The 21,634-nt window shown below is 46.9% G+C and overlaps 1 protein-coding gene across 3 annotated transcripts in view; it reads left to right on the top strand.

Moving 5' to 3' along the window:
• Positions 1–9,419, top strand: part of plcxd2 (phosphatidylinositol-specific phospholipase C, X domain containing 2) — a 50,540-nt gene extending 41,121 nt beyond the window's left edge. For 2 of the 3 annotated variants that reach the window (XM_072514439.1, XM_072514440.1), the window contains exons 3-4: positions 439–680; positions 6,784–9,419. In XM_072514439.1, the coding sequence (XP_072370540.1) occupies positions 439–680; positions 6,784–6,946 (405 nt within the window). In that variant the 3' untranslated portion in view covers positions 6,947–9,419. Of the gene's footprint in view, positions 1–438; positions 685–6,783 lie in introns of all 3 variants that reach the window. The other variant, XM_072514441.1, reaches the window with a different exon arrangement.
• The last annotated feature ends 12,215 nt before the right edge of the window (positions 9,420–21,634 follow it).

The following is a 21,634-nucleotide window of genomic DNA, read 5'->3' as shown; positions in this document are numbered from 1 at the left end:
AGCCCAGTTCCGCACACATGAGTACGGCCTCAACCGGGACCTTGGATTCATGTCACATTATATTCACCCCCCACCATCTGGCCTGGGTTTGCAAATTCCTACCAACTTGAGACAATTCACACCTCTTTAACCTGTGATTATCCCTCCCTCTGGATCTGTAAAGACTTAATTACCTGCAAATGCTCACATTCAAAGTTTCGTATTGCATCTTGACTTTGTCTATATATATATATGTTTCTGGAACATACCGCTTCATTCACCTGAGGAAGGAGCAGTGCTCCGAAAGCTAGTGATTTGAAACAAACCTGTTGGACTTTAACCTGGTGTTGTAAGACTTCTTACTGGTTTAGCTAGTTAGTGCTGAGTGATGCTCTCAGCAGTCTGTTGCTAGCGATTCCCATGTAACTCTCTTGTTCTCTTCTCCTGAAACAAAACCAGGTGCTTGTGTTTTACCACCACCCCATGGCCCACGACTTTCCCTTCCTCTGGCCAGGGAACCAGATGCCAGCCCCCTGGGCAAACACTACTGATGCACAGAAGTTGGTGCAGTTCCTGGAGACGACGTTGAATGAGCGGGCAAAGCGAGGAACCTTTCACGTGTCGCAGGCCATCCTGACACCTCAGACCAGGACGGTCATTCGAGGACTGATTGTTGGACTACGCGATTCTCTTGTCGCAAGGCTGGTTTGCAATCTGCTTCTGTACTGAGGGCTCATCTTCACTTTTCTTCAAACCATCTTACTAAAGAAAACGAGAAATAAAGGCAGAATACAGAGTTGAAAGTCAGGATCCATTCCTCTTTTCCCCATCAGGATATTAGTGCTGTTAGGTTCTCATATTCAATTATTATTTCAGAGAATTACAGAATCACGGGATGGCTATAGCACAAAGTGGCCATTTGGCCCATCATGTGTACACCAGCGAGAAAATGCTGGGAAATCTCAGCAGGCCTGGCAGCATCTGTAGGGAGAGAAAAGAGCTAACGTTTCGAGTCCGATGACCCTTTGTCAAAGCTAAAAGAAATAGAAAGTGGGAAATATTTATACTGTGGGGTGAGAGAATGAAAGATGAGTCATAGCCACAGAAACCATAGGAACAGGGTGCTAATAGCCACATATGCCAAGGGAAAGAGTGCTAAAGGCAGTACTCAGAGAGAACAAAAGGTGTGAAAGGCCAAACAGCAGAGAAGCTAAGATCAGAGGGTAAACCGTGACAGATGTAGGGGGGAAGCAAAGGGGATAAAAGTTAAGGAAAGGAGATAAGATAGGTGAGGTATATATATATATATAAAGAAAGACAAGAAAGAAAGAAATGGTAAAAGACAGTTAAAACGAAATGCAATGAAAACAAAGTGGTCAAGGTGGGAGAGAGCTAATCAACTGAAGTTGTTGAAATCAATGTTGAGACCGGAAGATGAGATGTTGTTCCCCCAGTTTGCACCAGCTCTCCAAGTGAGCAGTGCATGCAGGGCCATTCCTCCCGCCTTCTCCTCATAACTCTGCACATTCTTCCTTTTAAGATAACAATCTAATTCCATCTCGAAAGCCACGGTTGCACCTGTCTCCACCAGACTCTCAGACAATGCATTCCAGATCCTAACCACTCACTCTGTGAACCAGCCTCCACCACACCCTCAGATAGTGCATTCCAGATCCTAACCATTCGCTGTGTGAATCTGTCTCCACCGCACTCTCAGACAGCACATTCCAGATCCTAACCACTCGCTGTGTGACCCTGTCTCCACCACACTCTCAGACAGTACATTCCAGATCCTAACCACTCGCTGTGTGACCCTGTCTCCACCACACTCTCAGACAGCACATTCCAGATCCTAACCACTCGCTGTGTGACCCTGTCTCCACCACACTCTCAGACAGTACATTCCAGATCCTAACCACTCGCTGTGTGAATCAGTCTCCACCACACTCTCAGACAGTACATTCCAGATCCTAACCACTCACTTTGTGAAGAGGTTTCTCCTCATGTCGCTGTTTAGCCAAATTTCCTTAAATCCCCTGGCTCCCAATTCTTCCACCAATGGGAACAGTTTTTCCCTACCTACGCTTCTGTGACTGGGGTAGTGACAGTGTCAATGGACTAGTGATCCAGTGGCCCAGACTAATGCTCTGGGGACATCCCACATGGGATTTAATCACTGCAATGAACTCACCACTCTTCATTTATGAAGTACTAAACATGTTGAGTAAATCCCAGAAGCCATTTGGCGGAATTTAAATTTAATTCATAATACTGGAATATAAAAGCTAGTCTCAGTAATGGTGACCATAAAACTATTATCAATTGCTGTAAAAACCCATCTGGTTCACTAATGCCCTTTAGGGAAGGAAATCTGCCACTCTTACCTGGTCTGGCCTACTTGTGACTCCAGACCCACAGTACTGTTGTTGTCTCTTAACTGCCCCTCTGAAATCGCCGAGCCAGTCACTCAGTTCAAGGGCAATTCGGGATGAGCAACAACTGCTGACCTTGCCAGTGATTCCCACATCCCATGAAGGAATGAGTAAAAAGAAAACTGTCCCGACTTCTCATGCTTTTGAGTACCTCAATCAAAAAAAACTCTATTTTGCTGTAAACATTGGCAGCATTTGAAGAATAGAGTGAACATGGTGACAGCAGGTGAAGTATGTTGCAACTAATTGTATTGCACCTTTAACATACTACAATCACCCAAGACATTTCACAGGAGTGATTAGGAATGAATAGAGTATATGAACTGGCAAGTCATGCTCAGGTTGTATAGAACCTTGGTACGGTCACACAATTCTGGTCGCCACACTACCAGAGGATGTGGAGGCTTTGGAGAGGGTGCAGAGGAGGTTTACCAGGATGTTGCCTGGTCTGGAGGGTGTTAGCTATGTGGAGAGGCTGAATAGACCCGGACTGTTTTCATTAGAAAGACGGAGGTTGAGGGGCAACCTGATAGACGTCTACAAGGTTATGAGGGGCATGGATAGAGTGGATGGGCAGACATTCTTTCCCAGGATGGAGGGGTCAGTCACCAGGGGGGTATAGGTTTAAGGTCCGTGGGGCAAAGTTTAGAGGAGATGTGCGAGGCAGGTTTTTTACACAGGGTGGTGAGGGCCTGGAACGAGTTGCCAGCGGAGGTTATGGAAGCAGATACATTAACGGCATTCAAAAGGCATCTCGACAAATACATGGATAGGATGGGTATCGAGGGATATGCCACTAGGAAGTGCTGAGAGTTTTGCCAAAGGGTGGTATCATGACCTCTACAGGCTTGGAGGGTCGAAGGGCCTGTTCCTGTGCTGTATTATTCTTTGTTCTTTGTTTAAACAACCACTCTGAGCCATATAAGGTAATATCGTGGAGTGTGGGAAATGCAGGGGGGAGCTCCAAAAGCAATTAAGAGAGCAAAGAGAGGGCATGAAAAAGCACTGGCGGGTAAGATTGGGGAAAATCCCAAGATATTCTATAAATATATCAAGGGGAAGAGAATAACCAGGGAAAGAATAGGACCCTTTAGAGACCAAGGGAGTAATCTGTATGTTGAGCCGGATGACATTGGTAGGGTGTTAAACGAGTACTTCACATCTGTCTTCACTTTGGAGAAGGAGGATGTAGGTTCAGAATTTAGACAGAGAGATTATGAGGTTCTTAAGGTGTTTGACATCGGGAGTGAGTAGATACTGGAGGTTCTGGTTGGCTTTAAAGTGGACAAACCCTCAGATCCAGATGTGTTGTATCCCAAGATGCTGTGGGAGAATAGGGAGGAAATTACGGAGGCTCTGACTCAAATTTGTAATTCCTTTCTGGCCACAGGAAGGGTACCAGAGGGTTGGGGGATAGCTAATGTGGTTCCACTTTTCAAGAAGGGTGGTAGAGGTAAGCCAGAAAATTACAGACCAGTGAGCCTCACGTCAGTTTGAGGGAAACCATTGGAGAAAATTCTTAAGGAAGAATCAATCTCCACTTGGAGAGGCAAGGTTTGATCAGGGACAGTCAGCATGTCTTTGTCAGAGGGAGGTCATGCCTAACAAATTGGATTGAATTTTTTGAGAAGGTGACCAGGTGTGTAGATGAGGGTAGTGTAGTCGATGAAGTTTATATGGATTTCACAAAAACTTTGAGACGGTCCCACACGGGAGACTGATAAAGAAGGTAAAAGCACATGGGATCCAGGGTAACGTGGCAAGCTGGATCCAAAATTAGTTTGTTGAAGGGCAGCACGGTAGTACAGTGGTTAGCACAGTTAGTTGCTTCACAGCTCCAGGGTCCCAGGTTCGATTCCATGCTGGGTCACTATCTGTGCGGAGTCTGCGCGTTCTCCCCGTGTCTGCGTGGGTTTCCTCCGGGTGCTCCAGTTTCCTCCCACAGTCCAAATATGTGCTGGTTAGGTGGATTGGCCATGACAAATTGCCCTTAGGGTCCAAAAAAGGTTAGGTGGGATTACGGGGATAGGGTGGAGGTATGGGCTTAGGTAGGGTGCTCTTTGTAAGGGTCGGTTCAGACTCGATGGGCCGAATGGCCTCCTTCTGCACTGTAAATTCTATGATTGTATGAGACTGAGGGTGGTGGTAGAAGGCTGTTTGTGTGAGTGGAAGCTGGTGTCCAGTGGCGTACCACAGGGATCCCTTATTGTTTGTGATATATATAAATGATATAGAAGAAAACGTGGGAGAGAAGATAAATAAATTTGCAGATGACGCGAAGATTGGACAGATGGCTGACAATGAAGAAGATGGTTTTAGGTTACAGGAGTATAGAGACCGATTGGTCAGATGGGCAGATTAGTGGCAGATGAAATTTAACCCTGAAAAGTGTGAGGTGATGCACTTTGGAAGAAGTAACACGTCAAGGCAGTACTCAATGAATGGAAACTTGGAGGGATCTTGGGGTTCTTGTCCACAGATCCCTGAAGATGGCAGGACAGGTTAATAGGGTAGTTAAGAAGGCATATGGGATACTAGCCTCCATCAGTTATTCGAGAGGGGAGATTATGTTGGAGCTATACAGGACTTTGGTGAGGCCACAGTTGGAGTACTATGTACAGTTCTGATCACTGCACGATAAGAAGGATATGATTGCACTAGAGAGGGTGCAGAGGAGATTCACCAGAATGTTGCCAGGGATGGAACATTGCAGCTATGAAGAGAGGTTGGATAAGCTCGGGTTGTCTTCTTTGGGACAGAGAAGGCTGAGAGGGGACCTGATTGAGGTGTATAAGATTATGAGGGGCATGGAGAAAGTGGATAGAAAGCAGTTATTCCCCTTAGTTTAAGGGTCATAAGAGGCCATAATTTGAAGGTGAAAGGCAGGAGGTTTAGAGAGAATTTGAAGAAAAATCTTTTCACCCAGAGGATGGTGGGAGTGTAGAATGCACGGCATGCCTGAGGCCAGCAAGGCTATGCTGGAATAGTCGAGTCCGGAGATAAAGACATGGGTGGAACTAATAGAGTCAACATCAGGGAGCATATAGCAATGAACTCACCACTTTGCATTATGAAGTATTGAACAATCATGTTCCGTAGGGCTGTTGTGTAAATGGTTGACAAGTAAATGGAATACAGTTAGCAGGAATCTTCTGGTGAGTATGGCTTTGAGGGAGAGGTTTACTTTTTCGATGCAACTAACCTTTGAATCTGTCAGTCACAGCATGTGGGTTCTGGGCCCATCCACTAGGTGGACCACCCTATATTCAAACAAAGTGGAAAAAGTAAAGGCAGAAAAATAACTACCATCAAATCCAAAAAAAAGTTAATACCTCAAACCCAAAACCTGTGATTCTCGCACAGCTACTTCCAATCTTTAGCCTTGCATCAAGAAGCTCTCGGGAAATACTCAAGAACAAAGAACAAAGAAATGTACAGCACAGGAACAGGCCCTTCGGCCCTCCAAGCCCGTGCCGACCATACTGCCCGACTAAACTACAATCTTCTACACTTCCTGGGTCCGTATCCTTCTATTCCCATCCTATTCATATATTTGTCAAGATGCCCCTTAAATGTCCCTATCGTCCCTGCCTCCACTACCTCCTCCGGTAGTGAGTTCCAGGCACCCACTACCCTCTGCGTAAAAAACTTGCCTCGTACATCTACTCTAAACTTTGCCCCTCTCACCTTAAACCTATGCCCCCTAGTAATTGACCCCTCTACCCTGGGGAAAAGCCTCTGACTATCCACTCTGTCTATGCCCCTCATAATTTTGTATACCTCTATCAGGTCGCCCCTCAACCTCCTTCGTTCCAGTGAGAACAAACCGAGTTTATTCAATCGCTCCTCATAGCTTATGCCCTCCATACCAGGCAACATTCTGGTAAATCTCTTCTGCACCCTCTCTAAAGCCTCCACATCCTTCTGGTAGTGTGGCGACCAGAATTGAACACTATACTCCAAGTGTGGCCTAACTAAGGTTCTATACAGCTGCAACATGACTTGCCAATTCTTATACTCAATGCCCCGGCCAATGAAGGCAAGCATGCCGTATGCCTTCTTGACTACCTTCTCCACCTGTGTAGCCCCTTTCAGTGATCTGTGGACCTGTACTCCTAGATCTCTTTGACTTTCAATACTCTTGAGGGTTCTACCATTCACTGTATATTCCCTACCTGCATTAGCCCTTCCAAAATGCATTACCTCACATTTGTCCAGGTTAAACTCCATAACAGGGAGGGGAAGGAAAATCTGATGTGAATCACCTCAACCAATCTCACATGGAAGGAATGATTTAGATGTGGAGATTTGTGCATTAGCTGCACTTGTAAGTAATGGTAAACATTTAATTTTATTTATCTTTTCCTTGCAGAAACCTTCCAACAATAATGAATTGGGTTAAATCTCAAAAGCCTGGTGTGAATGGTGTCAACATTATCACGTCTGACTTTGTGGAACTTGTTGACTTTGCTACGACTGTGATCAAGTTGAACAACTTGCTGCTGCATGACAGGACCAAACGTGGACTAATTTAGCATCCTTCCTTATTCGATCCAGAATGGAAAATATCGCATTGCTCATAGGGAGTCAAGGCCAAGTGTAGTTTCCAGGTGTATTAGACTGGTTCAGTGCAGACTGACAGGATTCAGTACTCCCATCTTAAAGCCATACATTCAGTCTTTTTTATATTTCTATTCAAAAATCCTAAATCCCCATTAATAATGAGAACCACCAATGAAAGCCAGTCACGCCATATCTGCCAGTCTAGCGGTAGCACTGGAGCACCTCCACTGGTGGGAAGATGTAATTATAGTGTGGCATATTTACATGGGCAGGGTCTATTGTGGCCACGTAGAAATGTATAATAGATGTCTATGGATGTTATGATTTTAATATATATATATATATTTATATTTTGGAATAATAACGATTATTACTATTAAAACCACAGGGTGTTTTTGCAAAGGTGCTTTGGGAAATTGATATTTAAAAAAAAATTGGAATGTGTGAAAACTGAAAAATACATTACTTGAATCTTTGGTCACTAGTTGTAATTGGATATTTGTGTGTGTATATATCATCAAATTAAACATCAACGGCTAACAAATGAAACAGGGAACAAAATATGTGAATGCCTCACCTTAGATGCAATTATTCAATTTTACTCAAAGGAGGATAAATAGAATGAATGTAAAATTGATGTTCCACACTGCAGTAAATTAATTTCAGAGTGGATTGCAATGGGATTGTGTCAAGTCCGATATGGTGTGATCAGGTCAGAGTGTCTTTTTTGTGTGTGTTCTCAGTGCAGCACCGGGGGAGAGCTCCTTTAATTTGTGCTTAGGAGCGTTAGATTGCACAGGACAAGGGTACAGGGAGGCTGGCTGTATCCATTCTGGTCCATCTATTCAGTGTAAATTAAGAAAATATTTGTGTCCATTGTTAACCGGTTGTGCTTGGAAAATTCACTTTTTGCATTTAGCAGCATAGAGGTTTGAGTACAAAACCATCTTAAGCTCTGTTTTAAATTTAGTTTTTCCCGTGGTGGTTTGTGTTCCTGCCTCACAGCAGGGGTAGAAGTTGGTTAAACTACATCGGAGAGTGAGAAAGTAGGACTCTCCTCCTGCTGAAAGTATCTGGCCAGGCACTTCCTCTGTGTGCAACTTTTCTGATGGTGTTGAAGTTGGAATGCATACCTCCAGATGAAGCACGAGTATAGGTACGGTGGGCCAAATGGGGGTCTACTGTGTTGCGATTTCTATGAAATAGATTTGCAATGTTATGATGCATTTGGTGAACTTAATGCCAGTGTGTCAAATATTTATCTCTCATGCAAAAGTAAAATTGCTGCAGTTGTTTCTGTGAACGGTTCACCCTTAAGGAAGAAACATATGCTGGTCGGTGAAGTGACAGGGGTTAGGAATATTTTAAATGTTGTTTGTTATATTTATTTAACTGCTGCATCTTTGGCTTTTACAAAGCTATGCAATTGCAACAAAGAATATTGGCACTGATTTTATGAATGTGCCCAAAGGTTGCTGTGGTCTCATCCCCACTGCAGAGATTTCAGAGTAATTACAGGCTGCCCTTGCCCACAACAATCGCCCATTATTACCGGTGGGCAGGAAATAGTGTGCCCATAATTCTGCGAAGGCACAGTGGGCTTCAGGATCACTGAATCTGCCGGCCTGCAGGAGGTTGTGCCACTGACCTCCTGCAACCGACCCCTCAACACCTGAGCTGCCAGTCCAAGCAGAACCCCAGATGCCCATCCAGTCGGTGTGCCATTTGCTCTCATCAGTTAGAAAGCAAACCAACTCTTTTTCTTACCTGATTGTCCGTTACAATTGGATAATGTCCAATACCCTTTCACTTCAACACTGGGCGAAAACATTTGAAATTGAGCAGCATTGACCGCTGGAGTTGTGTATGGTTAGTTTCACCAATCAGTTCTGGTGTATATAGAATCATAGAATCCCTACAGAGCAGAAGGATGCCATTCGGCCAATCAAGTCCACACCGACTCTCCAAAAGAGCATCTCCCCCAGGCCCAATCCCCTGCCCCATCCCCATAACCCCACCCAACCTTTGGACACTATGGGGCTATTTAGCATGGCCAATCCACCTAACCTGCACTTCTTTGGACAGTGGAGGAAACCGGAGCACCCGATGGAAACCCACGCAGACACGGGGAGAACGTGTAAACTCCACACAGTCATCCGAGGTCGGAAATGAACCAGGGTCCCTGGCGCTGTGAGGCAACAGTGCTAACCACTGTGTCACCGTGCCGCCCAATGCTTAGTATTGCTGGTACTTGAAGAATTAGATGTTTACCGGTGAGTGGTAGTTGTAAAGTAATTGATCTCAGGAGTATATATATATATTGTATTTTTGAGAATCTGAAATGATGGTCAGTTTCCAAAATATTTTTGATGTAAATTTCTGTCATTTTTACCCATCAACTGAAAAATTATGTTGTGGTCATTCAATTAAACATTTTGAAAGACAGTGGGAAAAGGTTTTCACACTTTTTTATTGTTTGATTGTTCACTGTTACAGATTCGAAGCATACTCTCCAGTTTCTGGCAGATGGTACTAATATCACTGGACTAGTTATTCAGTCATCCAGGGGACTTGTGTTCCTCTACATCTTCTTTTTCAATCATGGGATATGGGCGATGCTGACAAGACCAGCATTTATTTCCCATCCCTAATTGCCCTTGAACTGAGTGGCTTGCTCGGCCATTTCAGAGGTGCAGTTAAGAGTCAGCCACATTGCTGAGGATCTGGAGTTACCTGTAGGACAGAGCAGGTAAGGGCGGCAGATCTCCTTCCCTGAAGGATATTAGTGACCCAGATGAGTTTTTAACGATAATCGACAAAGGTTTCATGGTCATCATTGGGCTTTTAATTCCAGATTTGTATTGAATTCAAATTTCACCATCTGCCATGGTGGGATTTGAACACTTGCGCCCAGAACATTAACCACTCCGCTACAACCTTCTCATCAGTTGGTTTCCTATAGATTGCACCAAGCAATGTAATCATACCAATATTGTTTCTTTGCTCTTACCAAATAGAGTTTGTCCTTGACCCCTCTGGGCTCTCTTCTATCTCTAGCACTGCAATGCTCTCCTTAATCCAAAGAAAAAGAAAAATACTGTGGATTCTGGAAATCTGAAATAAAAACAGAAAATGCTGGAAAATCACAGCAGGTCTGGCAGCGTCTGTGGAGAGAGAAACAATGCAATCTGTTTCTGCAACCCACCAACCTGATTTACCACACCCTGTACGTTCACATACATGCACAGTAACCCTGATTTATAACATTCCCTCTCATTTTGACCCCACCAAATGCCTTACTATTTCCTACTTCAGTACAACCTGCCTCTCAGTATTCTGCATATCCTGGTGTTCCTCTCTGAAATTATCCGGTGGTTTACTCCTGCCGAGTTAGTTTAAACCCTTGCCAATTATATGAGCAATTTGCTTTGCAAGGAAATTGATCCCGGCTCCGCTAAGGCACAGCCCAGCATGTAAAGGTTCCATACTCTGAGGAACTGATACCATCGTTCCAGGACTTTAAAACCTGCTTAAACAACCTGCACAATGGCACCCCTCTTTCTATGTTGTCGGTACTAACGTGGACCATGACTATTGGCTGTTCATCTTCCACCATCAGAGCGGTCTGCAGCCACTCAGTGACATCATTGACCTTGAAACCAGGAGACAACAGATTACCTTTTGATTCACGCTGAAATGCCTGTCCCCCTAACTATTGAATTACCCAACACTGTTCTTTTTCCAATCTCCTTCCCACTTTCCTGTACAGCTGAAGCAGACACCATGGGCGTCATTCTCCGCCGGCGGGAGTCTCCGTTCTGCCGGCGCCCGGGGGTTTCCCGACGGCGTGGGGGTGCCCCACAATGGGAAACCCCATTGACCGGCCGGTGTTACGGAGACTCCCGCCGGCCGGTCTGCGCAGAAATGTGGCGGGGCGGGTAGGAGAATTTCGCCCCATATCAGGGACTGAGTTTTCACTGCAGTCCTTAAAGGAACCATCACTCGAACTAGTACTCAGAATGGATTGGAGAATGATATGCTCTGTGGGAACTCTTGTGCTACCTCGACTGCCAAACAGTCAGCCATTCCTTCTCTCACTGCATATCCTGAAATTGAGGGGGTTGACCACATCCGCATTTCTGCTAAGCTTTCAACCTCACAAATGTACCACTATGATGCAAGCTGTTGATATTACTTCAAACCTGGAGTTTAGACACTTCCTATATATATGGTTATTCAGGACACGGGAAATGTCTTGGGGGTTCCCACATGGAGCAGGATGTGCATCCATGAGGCCCAGCTGCCCTATCATTCCTCTGTTTATCAGGTGATTAAATTCTGCCGGTCAGTCACCCATACCCTTGCCTTTGGCAGCTCTAAGTCCCACCAACTCAACAAAATCCATCTCTGGGCTAACAGGGAGGCCCAAAGTTTGTGCTCCGTTAAGGCACAGCCCAGCATGTAAAGGTTCCATACTCCGAAGAATTGATACCAATGTTCCAGGAATTTAAAACCCTCTCTCCTGCACCATCTTTCCAGCCACACTTCCTGTTTTTAGACATGGAATAGTCCGACGGCCAAGACATCGGCCTCTCTCTCTACCTGAACCCCCTGATCTTCTGATTCTTTGAATATTGCCACCTCCAGATGTGGAGCCACCCCTCTGCCCAGAATTCCGGACAATACATCCGAAAGCCCCTTCCAAAGCCCCCTCAACCTTGGGACACGCCCAGAACATATGCAATTGGTTTGATGCCCCCCCACCCCCCGCACATCACCCATACCTCCACCCCAGAAAAGAACCATCTCATCCTCAATACCGTCATGTGGGCTCTGTGCACCACCTTAAACTGGATGATGCTTAACCTCGCACACGACGAAGAAGCATTCACCCTCCGCAGGGCTTCCCTCCACACCCTGGCCCCTAACTGCCCACAACCCTTTGTCCAACAACGTCCACAGGAGCTCCCTCCCTACCCATCAGCTCTCCGTATATATCCGCCACAGTCCCCTCTCCAATATCCTCCTTGGGCAACAACTTGTCTTGCAGCACCTGAGGTGGCAGTTCCGAAAGTATGGCACCTCTTTTCTAACCCAAGTCCCTCACCTGCAGGTACCAGAACCTTTAGTTTCCTTCAGGTAACTGATACATCTCCTCAACCTCCTCCAGGCCTGCAAACTTTCCTCCCACAAACAAGTTCCTGAAGCACTCTATCCGCACCTGCTGCCACCCCCAGACCCTTGCGTCCAGCCCCGCTGGCACAAACCTATGGTTGTCATGTATCGGCGCCCACAGAGACATGCCTTCCAGTCTGAAGTGTTGCCTACACTGGTTCCAAACCCTCAACTCTGATACCAACACCATTCCCACCGGCGAGAATGGAAGAGACGCCAACAGCATTGCCCTCAAACTGGTCTACCTACACGATGGCGCCTCCATCCGCCCCCAGACCGATCCCTCCTCCACCGCTCATTTCCTAACCACTGTGATGTTTGGTGCCCAGTAGTAATTCAACAAGCTCAACAAAGCCAGCCCCCACCCCCTTCATCGATCCCTTTCCAGAAACACCCCCCTCACCCAGGAGGCCTTCCCTCCCACACGAAACTCAAAATCATCCCATTCAGGGTGATATTAAGTGAAGTAGAACTGGTGGGGGATGATGGCAGTCGGGAATTGTGGCATAAAAGTTGTGACATGGAATGTCTGGCGGGTTAAACAGGCCGGTTAAGAGGTCCCAGGTTTTTGCACACCTGAGGAGTTTGAAAGCGGAGGTGATTTTTCTACAGGAGACGCACCTCCAGATGAAAAATCAGGTTAGGTTGAGGAAGGGATGGATGGGACAAGTATTCATTCAGGGTTTGATTCAAAGTTGCGGGGGGGTGACCATTTTGTTGAACAAAATTACGGGGTTTGTGGGGGCCAAGGAAGTGCAGTGATAGTGAGTGGGGTGCTGGAGGGGACGGTGGTGGTGCTAGTCAAAGTATACACGCCCAAATGGAGCGACCCAGGGTTTGTAAAGGGGTTAGTGAGAGCGATCCCGGATTTGGATTATGGGCGGAGAGTTTAAATGTGTGATGGAGCCAAAGGTGGACAGGTCGAGGCCAAAGTCTATGGGAAGGTCGAGGATGGCGAAGGAGTTGGGAGGGTTTTTAAAAATATTTTATTCAAGGCATTTTCATATAAATAAACAAAAGCAGAAGAACAGCCAAACAACATGATAAACAACCCACTCCCTCCTCCCCCATTACCACCCCCTCATATCCCGTAATCCCCATTTTTATCCCCAACCGCCGCCACCCCCACCTGATGCCTGAAATCTCCTTAAAGAAACCAATAAATAGCTTCCATCACCGGCTAAAACCCATCCAACAACCTCCTCAAGATGAACTTGACCTTCTCCAGCCTCAGGAATTCCGTCAGGTTGCGAACACACACCCCACTATCAGCAGCTCCGAGTCCTGCCACCCGAGCAAAATCCATCTCCGGGCTATCAGGGAGGCAAAGGCCAGGAAATCGGCCTCACTCATTCCCTGGACTCCCAGGTGAGTTGGGACGGTTTATGGGACGTATGGGAATGGTTGACCCGTGGAGGTTCAGGAACCCAGGGGAGGAGGGAGTACTTCTCACACGTGTTAATGGTGTACTCTAGAATGGATTTCTTTGTGGTGTGTCGAGTGGTGTTGTTGAGGGTGCTGGGGGTGGAGTATGCGGGGTTTGTTATATCTGATCATGCACCGCATTGCCTGGAGGTGAGGCTTAGCTCGGGAAAATGCAGAGGCCGGGATGGAGGCTAGATTCGGGTCTTTTGGCAGATAAGAGGTTTTGCAAAAAGGTGAGGTTGGCGATTGGGGATTACCTGGAGATTAATCAGAACAGGGAGGTGTCGGTGGGCCACGTTCTGGGAGGCGTTGAATGCAGTGGTCCAACGGGAGATTATCTTGTTCAAGGAGAGTGGCAATGAAGTGGCAGATGGAATACAATGTGGAAAAGTGTGAGGTTATGTACTTTGGAGGGTGGAATCTAGGCATAGACTATTTTCTAAATGGGGAAATGCTTCGGAAATCAGAAGCACAAAGGGACTTGGGAGTCCTTGTTCATGATTCTCTTAAGGTTAATGTGCAGGTTCAGTCGGCAGTTAAGAAGGAAATGTTAGCATTCATGTCAGGAGGGCTAGAATACAAGATCAGGGATGTACTTCTGAGGCTGTATAAGGCTCTGATCAGACCCCATTTGGACTATTGTGAGCAGTTTTGGGCCCCGTATCTAAGGAAGGATGTGCTGGCCTTGGAAAGGGTCCAGAGGAGGTTCACAAGAATGATTCCTGGAATGAAGAGCTTGTCGTATGAGGAACGGTTGAGTACTCTGGGTCTGTACTCGTTGGAGTTTAGAAGGATGAGGGGGGATCTTATTGAAACTTACTGGATACTGCGAGGCCTGGATAGAGTGGACGTGGAGAGGATGTTTCCACTTGTAGGAAAAATTAGAACCAGAGGGCACCATCTCAGACTAAAGGGACGATCCTTTAAAACAGAGATGAGGAGGAATTTCTTCAGCCAGAGGGTGGTGAATCTGTGGAACTCTTTGCTGCAGAAGGCTGTGAAGGTCAATTCACTGAGTGTCTTTAAGACAGAGATAGATAGGTTTTTGATTAATAAGGGGATCAGGGGTTATGGGGAGAAGGCAGGAGAACGGGGATGAGAAAATATCAGCCATGATTGAATGGCGGAGCAGACTCGATGGGCCATGTGGTCTAATTCTGCTCCTATGTCTTACAATCTTATGGTCTAAGGCACACAGAGTTAGGAGGAGGAGGGAGGAGCATGGATGGTTGCTGAACGAGATAGTCGAGGTGGACAGGAGATACTAGCAGGAGGGAGGCTCCTACTAAGGAGTTGTTGGTGGAGAGGGAGAGTGTGCAAGTTGATGATGGGAAAGGTGTTGCAGCAGTTGCGGAGGACGAGGGGGGTGCAGTACGAGTATGGAGAGCAGACAAGCTGCATGCAGACCCACCGGCTACGGAGGCAAGCGGCATTTAGGGAAATTCTAAGGGTGCGGACAAAGAAGGGGGGGGGGGGGTCAGAACTGAGGAGTGTCATGATATTCAGGCAAACATCATAGCACAAACATACATACATACTGATGGACAGATCAACGGACCAATCAACACACACACAACACCACAGCCAATCACAGGCAAGAGCATACACAGTACAAAACAGGGAACACGACACTGCCTGAGCACTCCAGCAGGAGACAGCTTAGGGCACAGAGCTCATAGCAAGCCACTCAGACATCCACCATGTGCTGAGTGCCACTACAAGATAGTATTAGGAATAGGTCCACAGATTCTAGGGTTATGATCGAACCTCAGTAACCAGTTTACCAGTGTAAATAGATGTTAGTAATAAAACTGAGCTGTACCATTCGCAACCGTGTTGGTTCGTCTGTGTCGCAGAGTACCCAACACTTCAGGGAGGATAAACGAGGTGTTCAGTGGGCAGTATGAGAAGTTGTATAGGGCCGAACCGGGTGGAGAGGAAGGGGCTATGGGGCTGTTTTTGGATGGGTTGGAGTGTCGAAGGTTGGAGGAATCATAAATTCATCTGATTTACAGTGCAGTAGGAGGCAATTCGGCCCATCAAATCTGCACCGGTCCTTGGAAACAGCATCCAACTTAAGCCCACGCCTCCACCTATCCCCATAACCCAGTAACCCCGCCTTACCTTTTGGACACTAAGGGGCAATTTGTCATGGCCAATCCACCTAACTTGCACATCTTTGGACTGTGGGAGAAAACCGGAGCATCCAGAGGAAACTCACGCAGATACTGGGAGAATGCCACACAGACAGTCATCCGAGGCCAGAATTGAACCCGGGCCCTGGAGCTGTGAGGCAGCAGTGCTAACCACTGTGCCACTGTGCAGGAGGTGGGCGTTAGAAGAATCGTTGGGGCTGAGGGAAGTGGTTGATAGAATCAGGGGAATGCAGCCGGAAAAGTCCCCAGGACCAGATGGATTCCCGGCGTAGTTTTATAAAGTGTTTGTGGCAGAGTTGGCCCCGCATTTGTTGGGGACGTTTAGTGAGGCATTGGAGAAGGGGGGAGTTGCCAGAGACGCTGACACAGGCATCGATTACACTAATCCCGAAGAAGGGAAATGATCCGCTGGAGTGTGAGTCGTACAGGACTATTTCATTGTTGAATACGGACGTGAAAGTACTGGCTAAGTTGTTGGCAGGGGGGATGCAAGGATGTGTGCCAGGGTGGTCTCTGAGGATCAAATCCGTTTTGTAAAGGGCTCGCAGCTCTCTGGCAATATCAGGAGGCTCGTAAATGTGGTTATGACTCCGTCAGGCGGGGGATGATGGAGGTTATTGTTTCTATGGATGTGGAGAAGGCCTTCGATCGGGTGGAGTGGAGGTACATATTTGAAATATTGTGTAGGTTTGGGTTTGGACCGAAGTTTGTGGTGTGGGTGCGTCTTTTGTATGTAGCCCCGGTGTACATACAAATGAGATGCATTCACAGAGTTTTGGACTGCACAGGGAAACGAGACAGAGGTGTCCGTTGCCTCTGCTGATGTTTGAGTTGGTGATTGAGCCCTTGGCGATTGCCCTCATTCTATGAACTGGCAGGGGATTGTGAGGGGGAGCAGGGAGCACCGGGGGTTGTTATACACGGACAACCTGTTGTTGATTGTGTCGGACCCGCTGGAGAGCATGGATAGGATCATGGGAATACTGGAGAGGTTTGTGGCCTTCTACGAGTATAAATTAAATGTCGGGAAGAGTGAGGTGCTTCTAGTGAATGCAGCGGGCTGGGGGGCCAACTTGGAGGTGTTGCCGTTCAAGGTAGTTCAGGAAAGGTTTAGGTACTTGGTGATTCAGGTGACGAGGGAAATGGGTTACGATGTGCAGGTGGAATTTGACAACGTAGGTGGAGGAGATTAGGGGGGATTTTAAGAGATTGGATACATAACACCTGACACTGGCAGGGAGAGTGCAGGTGGTAAAGATGAATGTGCTGCCAAGTTTCCTCTTTATTTTCCAGACCCTCCCGTTCTTTCACCTGAAGGCCTTCTTCCGGAAGTTGGAGACAGTGATCTCGGAGTTCATATGGGCTGGGAAGGTGCAGATGGTAACCATAGGGCACGATTCTCATGTTATGGGCCAGGGTTTAGAGAACCCCAATGTGTATCATGGAATTTTCCTGACCCACAACTTTTAATAGATTGTGGTTATGGGGAACACAAGGGCCCACTTTACAACTATGATGCAACAGAGAACTAAGAGTGTTTTTAAACAAAAATAATGTTTATTCTATGAACCCAGTTAACATTTTATAAACATACAGTGAACATCTTAGCAACCATCAATTCAAATACACCCCCTAAAGAATACAGTACTCTATAAGTAGCCCTTACTGCAGCTTCTCCAAATTTAAAACAAAATTAAACAAACCCTGTCTTGCTCAAAGCGTAAGTAAAGGCAGACAGACAGCCAAGCTCCACCTACACTCTGACATCACTGATAAACACCCATTTCTTAAAGATACTCTCATATGACACCTCCCCCCAAGAAAAATAAATAAACCATAAACAAATAAATAAACCAGAAACGGCAGCACGGTAGCATTGTGGATAGCACAATTGCTTCACAGCTCCAGGGTCCCAGGTTCGATTCTGGCTTGGGTCACTGTCTGTGTGGAGTCTGCACATCCTCCCTGTGTGTGCGTGGGTTTCCTCCGGGTGCTCCGGTTTCCTCCCACAGTCCAAAGACGTGCAGGTTAGGTGGATTGGCCATGATAAATTGCCCTTAGTGTCCAAAATTGCCCTTAGTGTTGGGTGGGGTTACTGGGTTATGGGGATAGGGTGGAGGTGTGGACCTTGGGTAGGGTGCTCTTTCCAAGAGCCGGTACAGACTCGATGGGCCGAATGGCCTCCTTCTGCACTGTAAATTCTATGAAACTTCAAGATGGTTTCATTTTTTACCTTTTTCACTTTCCTTTAAGAAATATAGACAGTGAATATACGTTTCTTTTTTAACAAAACAAAAGACGCAAACATTTATAATAACATTGTCCATTTTAGTTTGCCTTCCTCCAACTGGAATTCTTCTCGATTGAGTCTCTTTGGACAAGAAGGTCTCTGCACGATCCATCCATTGCTCTACGCCTCAGCATTTCTCTTTAAAGTCAGATACTTTAGTTCAATCTGATCACAGAGTCCCTTGTAATTCTCCAACACAGGAGCATAGGTTATCACAGCTTTCAGGCAGTCAAATGCCTGTTGAAACTCCGCTGTCCACTTAAATTTTCAACATTTCTTCAGCAAGTACGTCAGTGGAGAAACCACACTGCTAAAATTTGGCACAAATGTCCGATCAAATCCACTCATGCCGAGAAATCGCATCATTTCCCTTCTTTTCGAGGGTATTGGAAACTCCCCAATAACCTTTATTTCCATATCCCGTGGGACCATTCGACCCTGTCCGATTGTATGGTCACGGAAAGTGGCTTGGGCTTTTCCAAATTCACTTTTGGCTCGGTTTACCACCAAAAATTAAACCCCCAACTTCAAGATGGTTTCATTTTTCAGAGGCTAGAGCCAGCTTACAGTGCTGACTTTATTTGCACTGAGTGCTGAATTTGGGTGCATTTGAGTGCTATAGTGAGAGTCTGGTGACTGAGGGAGTTAGGTGAGGATGGAGAAAGGTGCTTCTTTCATTTAGTTTCCTACACTTCCTCAAAGAGCGTAAAGAGAGCCGGGGGTTTACAGACAGTGCAGCTGACTGGGAGCAGAGTCGGAGGGCGGAGATCCAGTTGGTTCACAAGGTAGCTACATTCTGTAAGGTAAGAGTTGTTTGTTATGGGGTTTAAAACATTTTATTTTTATTTTTTGTGTTTGTTTTATTTGGGGGGGGCAGCAAGCTATCATTGTATCATTTCGCAGAATCACCAATTTTAGAGGGTTCACTTGGAAGAGTAGCAACAGTATAAGGTTCTAACGGGTGTTTAATCTTTTCTTTTTTTTCCCCCCTTTAAATCTCTTTGTGAATTCAGATCAGAGCGGATGGAGGCTCGGGCAGTTGCATTCTCCTCCTGTAGGATGTGGGTGGTGAGGAATACCACGAGTGTCCCCGCTGACTATACCTGCGGGAAGTGTACCCAACTCCAGCTCCTCAGAGACCGCATCAGGAAACTGGAGCTGAAGTTGGATGAACTTCGGATCATCGAGGCAGAGGGGGTGATAGAGACGAGTTACAGGGAGGTAGCCACACCCAAGGTACAGGACAAGAGTAGCTGGGTTACAGTCAGGGGAAGGAAAGCGAACGGGCAGACAGTGCAGGGCTCTCTCGTGGCCGTTCCCCTTCAAAACAAGTATACCGTTTTGGATGCTGTTGAGGGCCAGGTCTCTGGCACTGAGCCTGGCTCTGTGGCTCAGAAGGGAAGGGGGAGAATAGAAAAGCAATAGTGATAGGAGACTCAATGATTAGGGGAATGGATAGGAGTTTCTGTGGTCGCGAACGAGACTCCCGGAAGGTATGTTGCCTCCCGGGTGCCAGGGCCAGGGATGTCTCGGATCGAATCTACAGGATTCTTAAGGGGGAGGGGGAGCAACCAGAAGTCACGGTGCACATAGGCACCAACGACATAGCAAAGAAAAGAGATGAGGATCTAAAAAGTGATTTTGGGGAGTTAGATTGGAAGCAAAAGAGCAGGACAGAGTAGTGATCTCAGGATTGCTACCGGTGCCACCTGCAAGTGAGGCAAGGAACAGAGAGCGAGTGCAGCTGAACACGTGGCTACAGGGTTGGTGCATAGAACATAGAACATTACAGCGCAGTACAGGCCCTTCGGCCCTCGATGTTGCGCCGACCTGTGAAACCACTCTTATTGTCCATATGTCTATCCACTGACCATTTGAATGGGGCAGCACGGTAGCATTGTGGATAGCACAATTGCTTCACAGCTCCAGGGTCCCAGGTTCGATTCCGGCTTGGGTCACTGTCTGTGTGGAGTCTGCACATCCTCCCCGTGTGTGCGTGGGTTTCCTCCGGGTGCTCCGGTTTCCTCCCACAGTCCAAAGATGTGCAGGTTAGGTGGATTGGCCATGTTAAATTGTCCTTAGTGTCCAAAATTGCCCTTAGTGTTGGGTGGGGTTACTGGGTTATGGGGATGGGGTGGAGATGTTGACCTTGGGTAAGGTGCTCTTTCCAAGAGCCGCTGCAGACTCGATGGGCCGAATGGCCTCCTTCTGCACTGTAAATTCTATGATCTATGAATGCCCTTAGTGCTGGCGAGGGAGAGAAGGCTTCAGATATGTGGATCATTGGGATACCTTCTAGGGAAGGTGGGACCTGTACATGAAGGACGGATTGCACCTGAACTGGAGGGGCACCAATATCCTGGGTAGGAGGTTTGCTAGAGCTCTTCGGGAGGGTTTAAACTAGTTTGGCAGTGGGATGGGAACCAGAGTTACGTATCAGAGGATAGGGTAGCTGTTGAACAGGCAGAAATAGTATGCAGCAAGTCTGTGAGGAAGGATAGACAGTTGATGGGGCAAAGTTGCACTCAGTGTAATGGGTTAAAGTGTGTCTGTTTCAATGCAAGGAATGTCAGGAATAAGGGAGATGAACTTAGAGCATGGATCAGAACTTGGAAGTACGATGTTGTCGCCATTGGGGAAACATGGATTTCACAGGGGCAGGAATGGTTGTTAGATGTTCCGGGGTTTAAATGTTTTCAGACGAATAGGGAGGGAGGTAAAAGAGGAGGGGGAGTGGCACTGTTAATTAGGGACTGCACCACAGCTGCAGAAAAGGAGGTAGTTGAGGAGGGTTTGTCTACTGAGTCAGTCTGGGTGGAAGTCAGAAACAAGAAAGGAGCAGTCACTTTATTGGGAGTTTTCTATAGATCCCCCAATAGCAGCAGAGAGATAGAGGAACAGATTGGGCGGCAGATCTTGGAAAAGTGCAGAAGTAACAGAGTTGTTGTCATGGGTGACTTCAAGCTTTGATCAACTATCTCCCAGGAAGGCGGTGCGCCAACTGAGACGAGCAAGGGGGGCAGTTTACGAACATAGAGATAAGTTAGCAGGTCAGCTCCGGAGGGAAGCAGCGGCAAGGGAAGTTGTTCAGGTGAGGGACAGTGCAGGGAAGTTGGTGGTGGCTCCGGATCTGATTAACAAGGTTTTTGAAGAATTTTATGAGAGGTTGTACAGGTCAGAGCCACCTGGGGAAGACCGTGAGATGCAGGAATTTCTAGATGGGTTGGAGTACCAGAGGTTAGGGAAGGGGGACAGGGCTACATTAGAAGGAGCGATAGTGGACCAGGAGATAAAGGATGCGATTGGGAGGATGCAGTCGGGGAAGGTGGCAGGGCCGGATGGGTTTCCGGTGGAATATTATAAAAAATTCAAGGACAAGCTGGAACCCCTGATGGTGGGGATGTTTGAAGAGGCGATAGGGAAGGGGGCGTTGCCACAAACTTTGGGGCAGGCGTCGATTTCCATGTTGCTAAAAAAAGATAAGGATCCGACGGAGTGTGGGTCGTATAGGCCCATATCGCTTCTGAATGTGGACGCAAAAGTATTGGCGAAGGTGCTGGCGGGTAGGCTGGAGGAGTGCTTCCTGAAGGTGATAGATGAAGATCAGACGGGGT

Source organism: Scyliorhinus torazame, chromosome 8, assembly GCF_047496885.1.
Source record: "Scyliorhinus torazame isolate Kashiwa2021f chromosome 8, sScyTor2.1, whole genome shotgun sequence".
Lineage (NCBI taxonomy): Eukaryota > Metazoa > Chordata > Chondrichthyes > Carcharhiniformes > Scyliorhinidae > Scyliorhinus > Scyliorhinus torazame.
The sequence above is the reverse complement of the archived record's forward strand: the minus strand, read 5'-3'. Positions and strand labels throughout refer to the sequence as shown.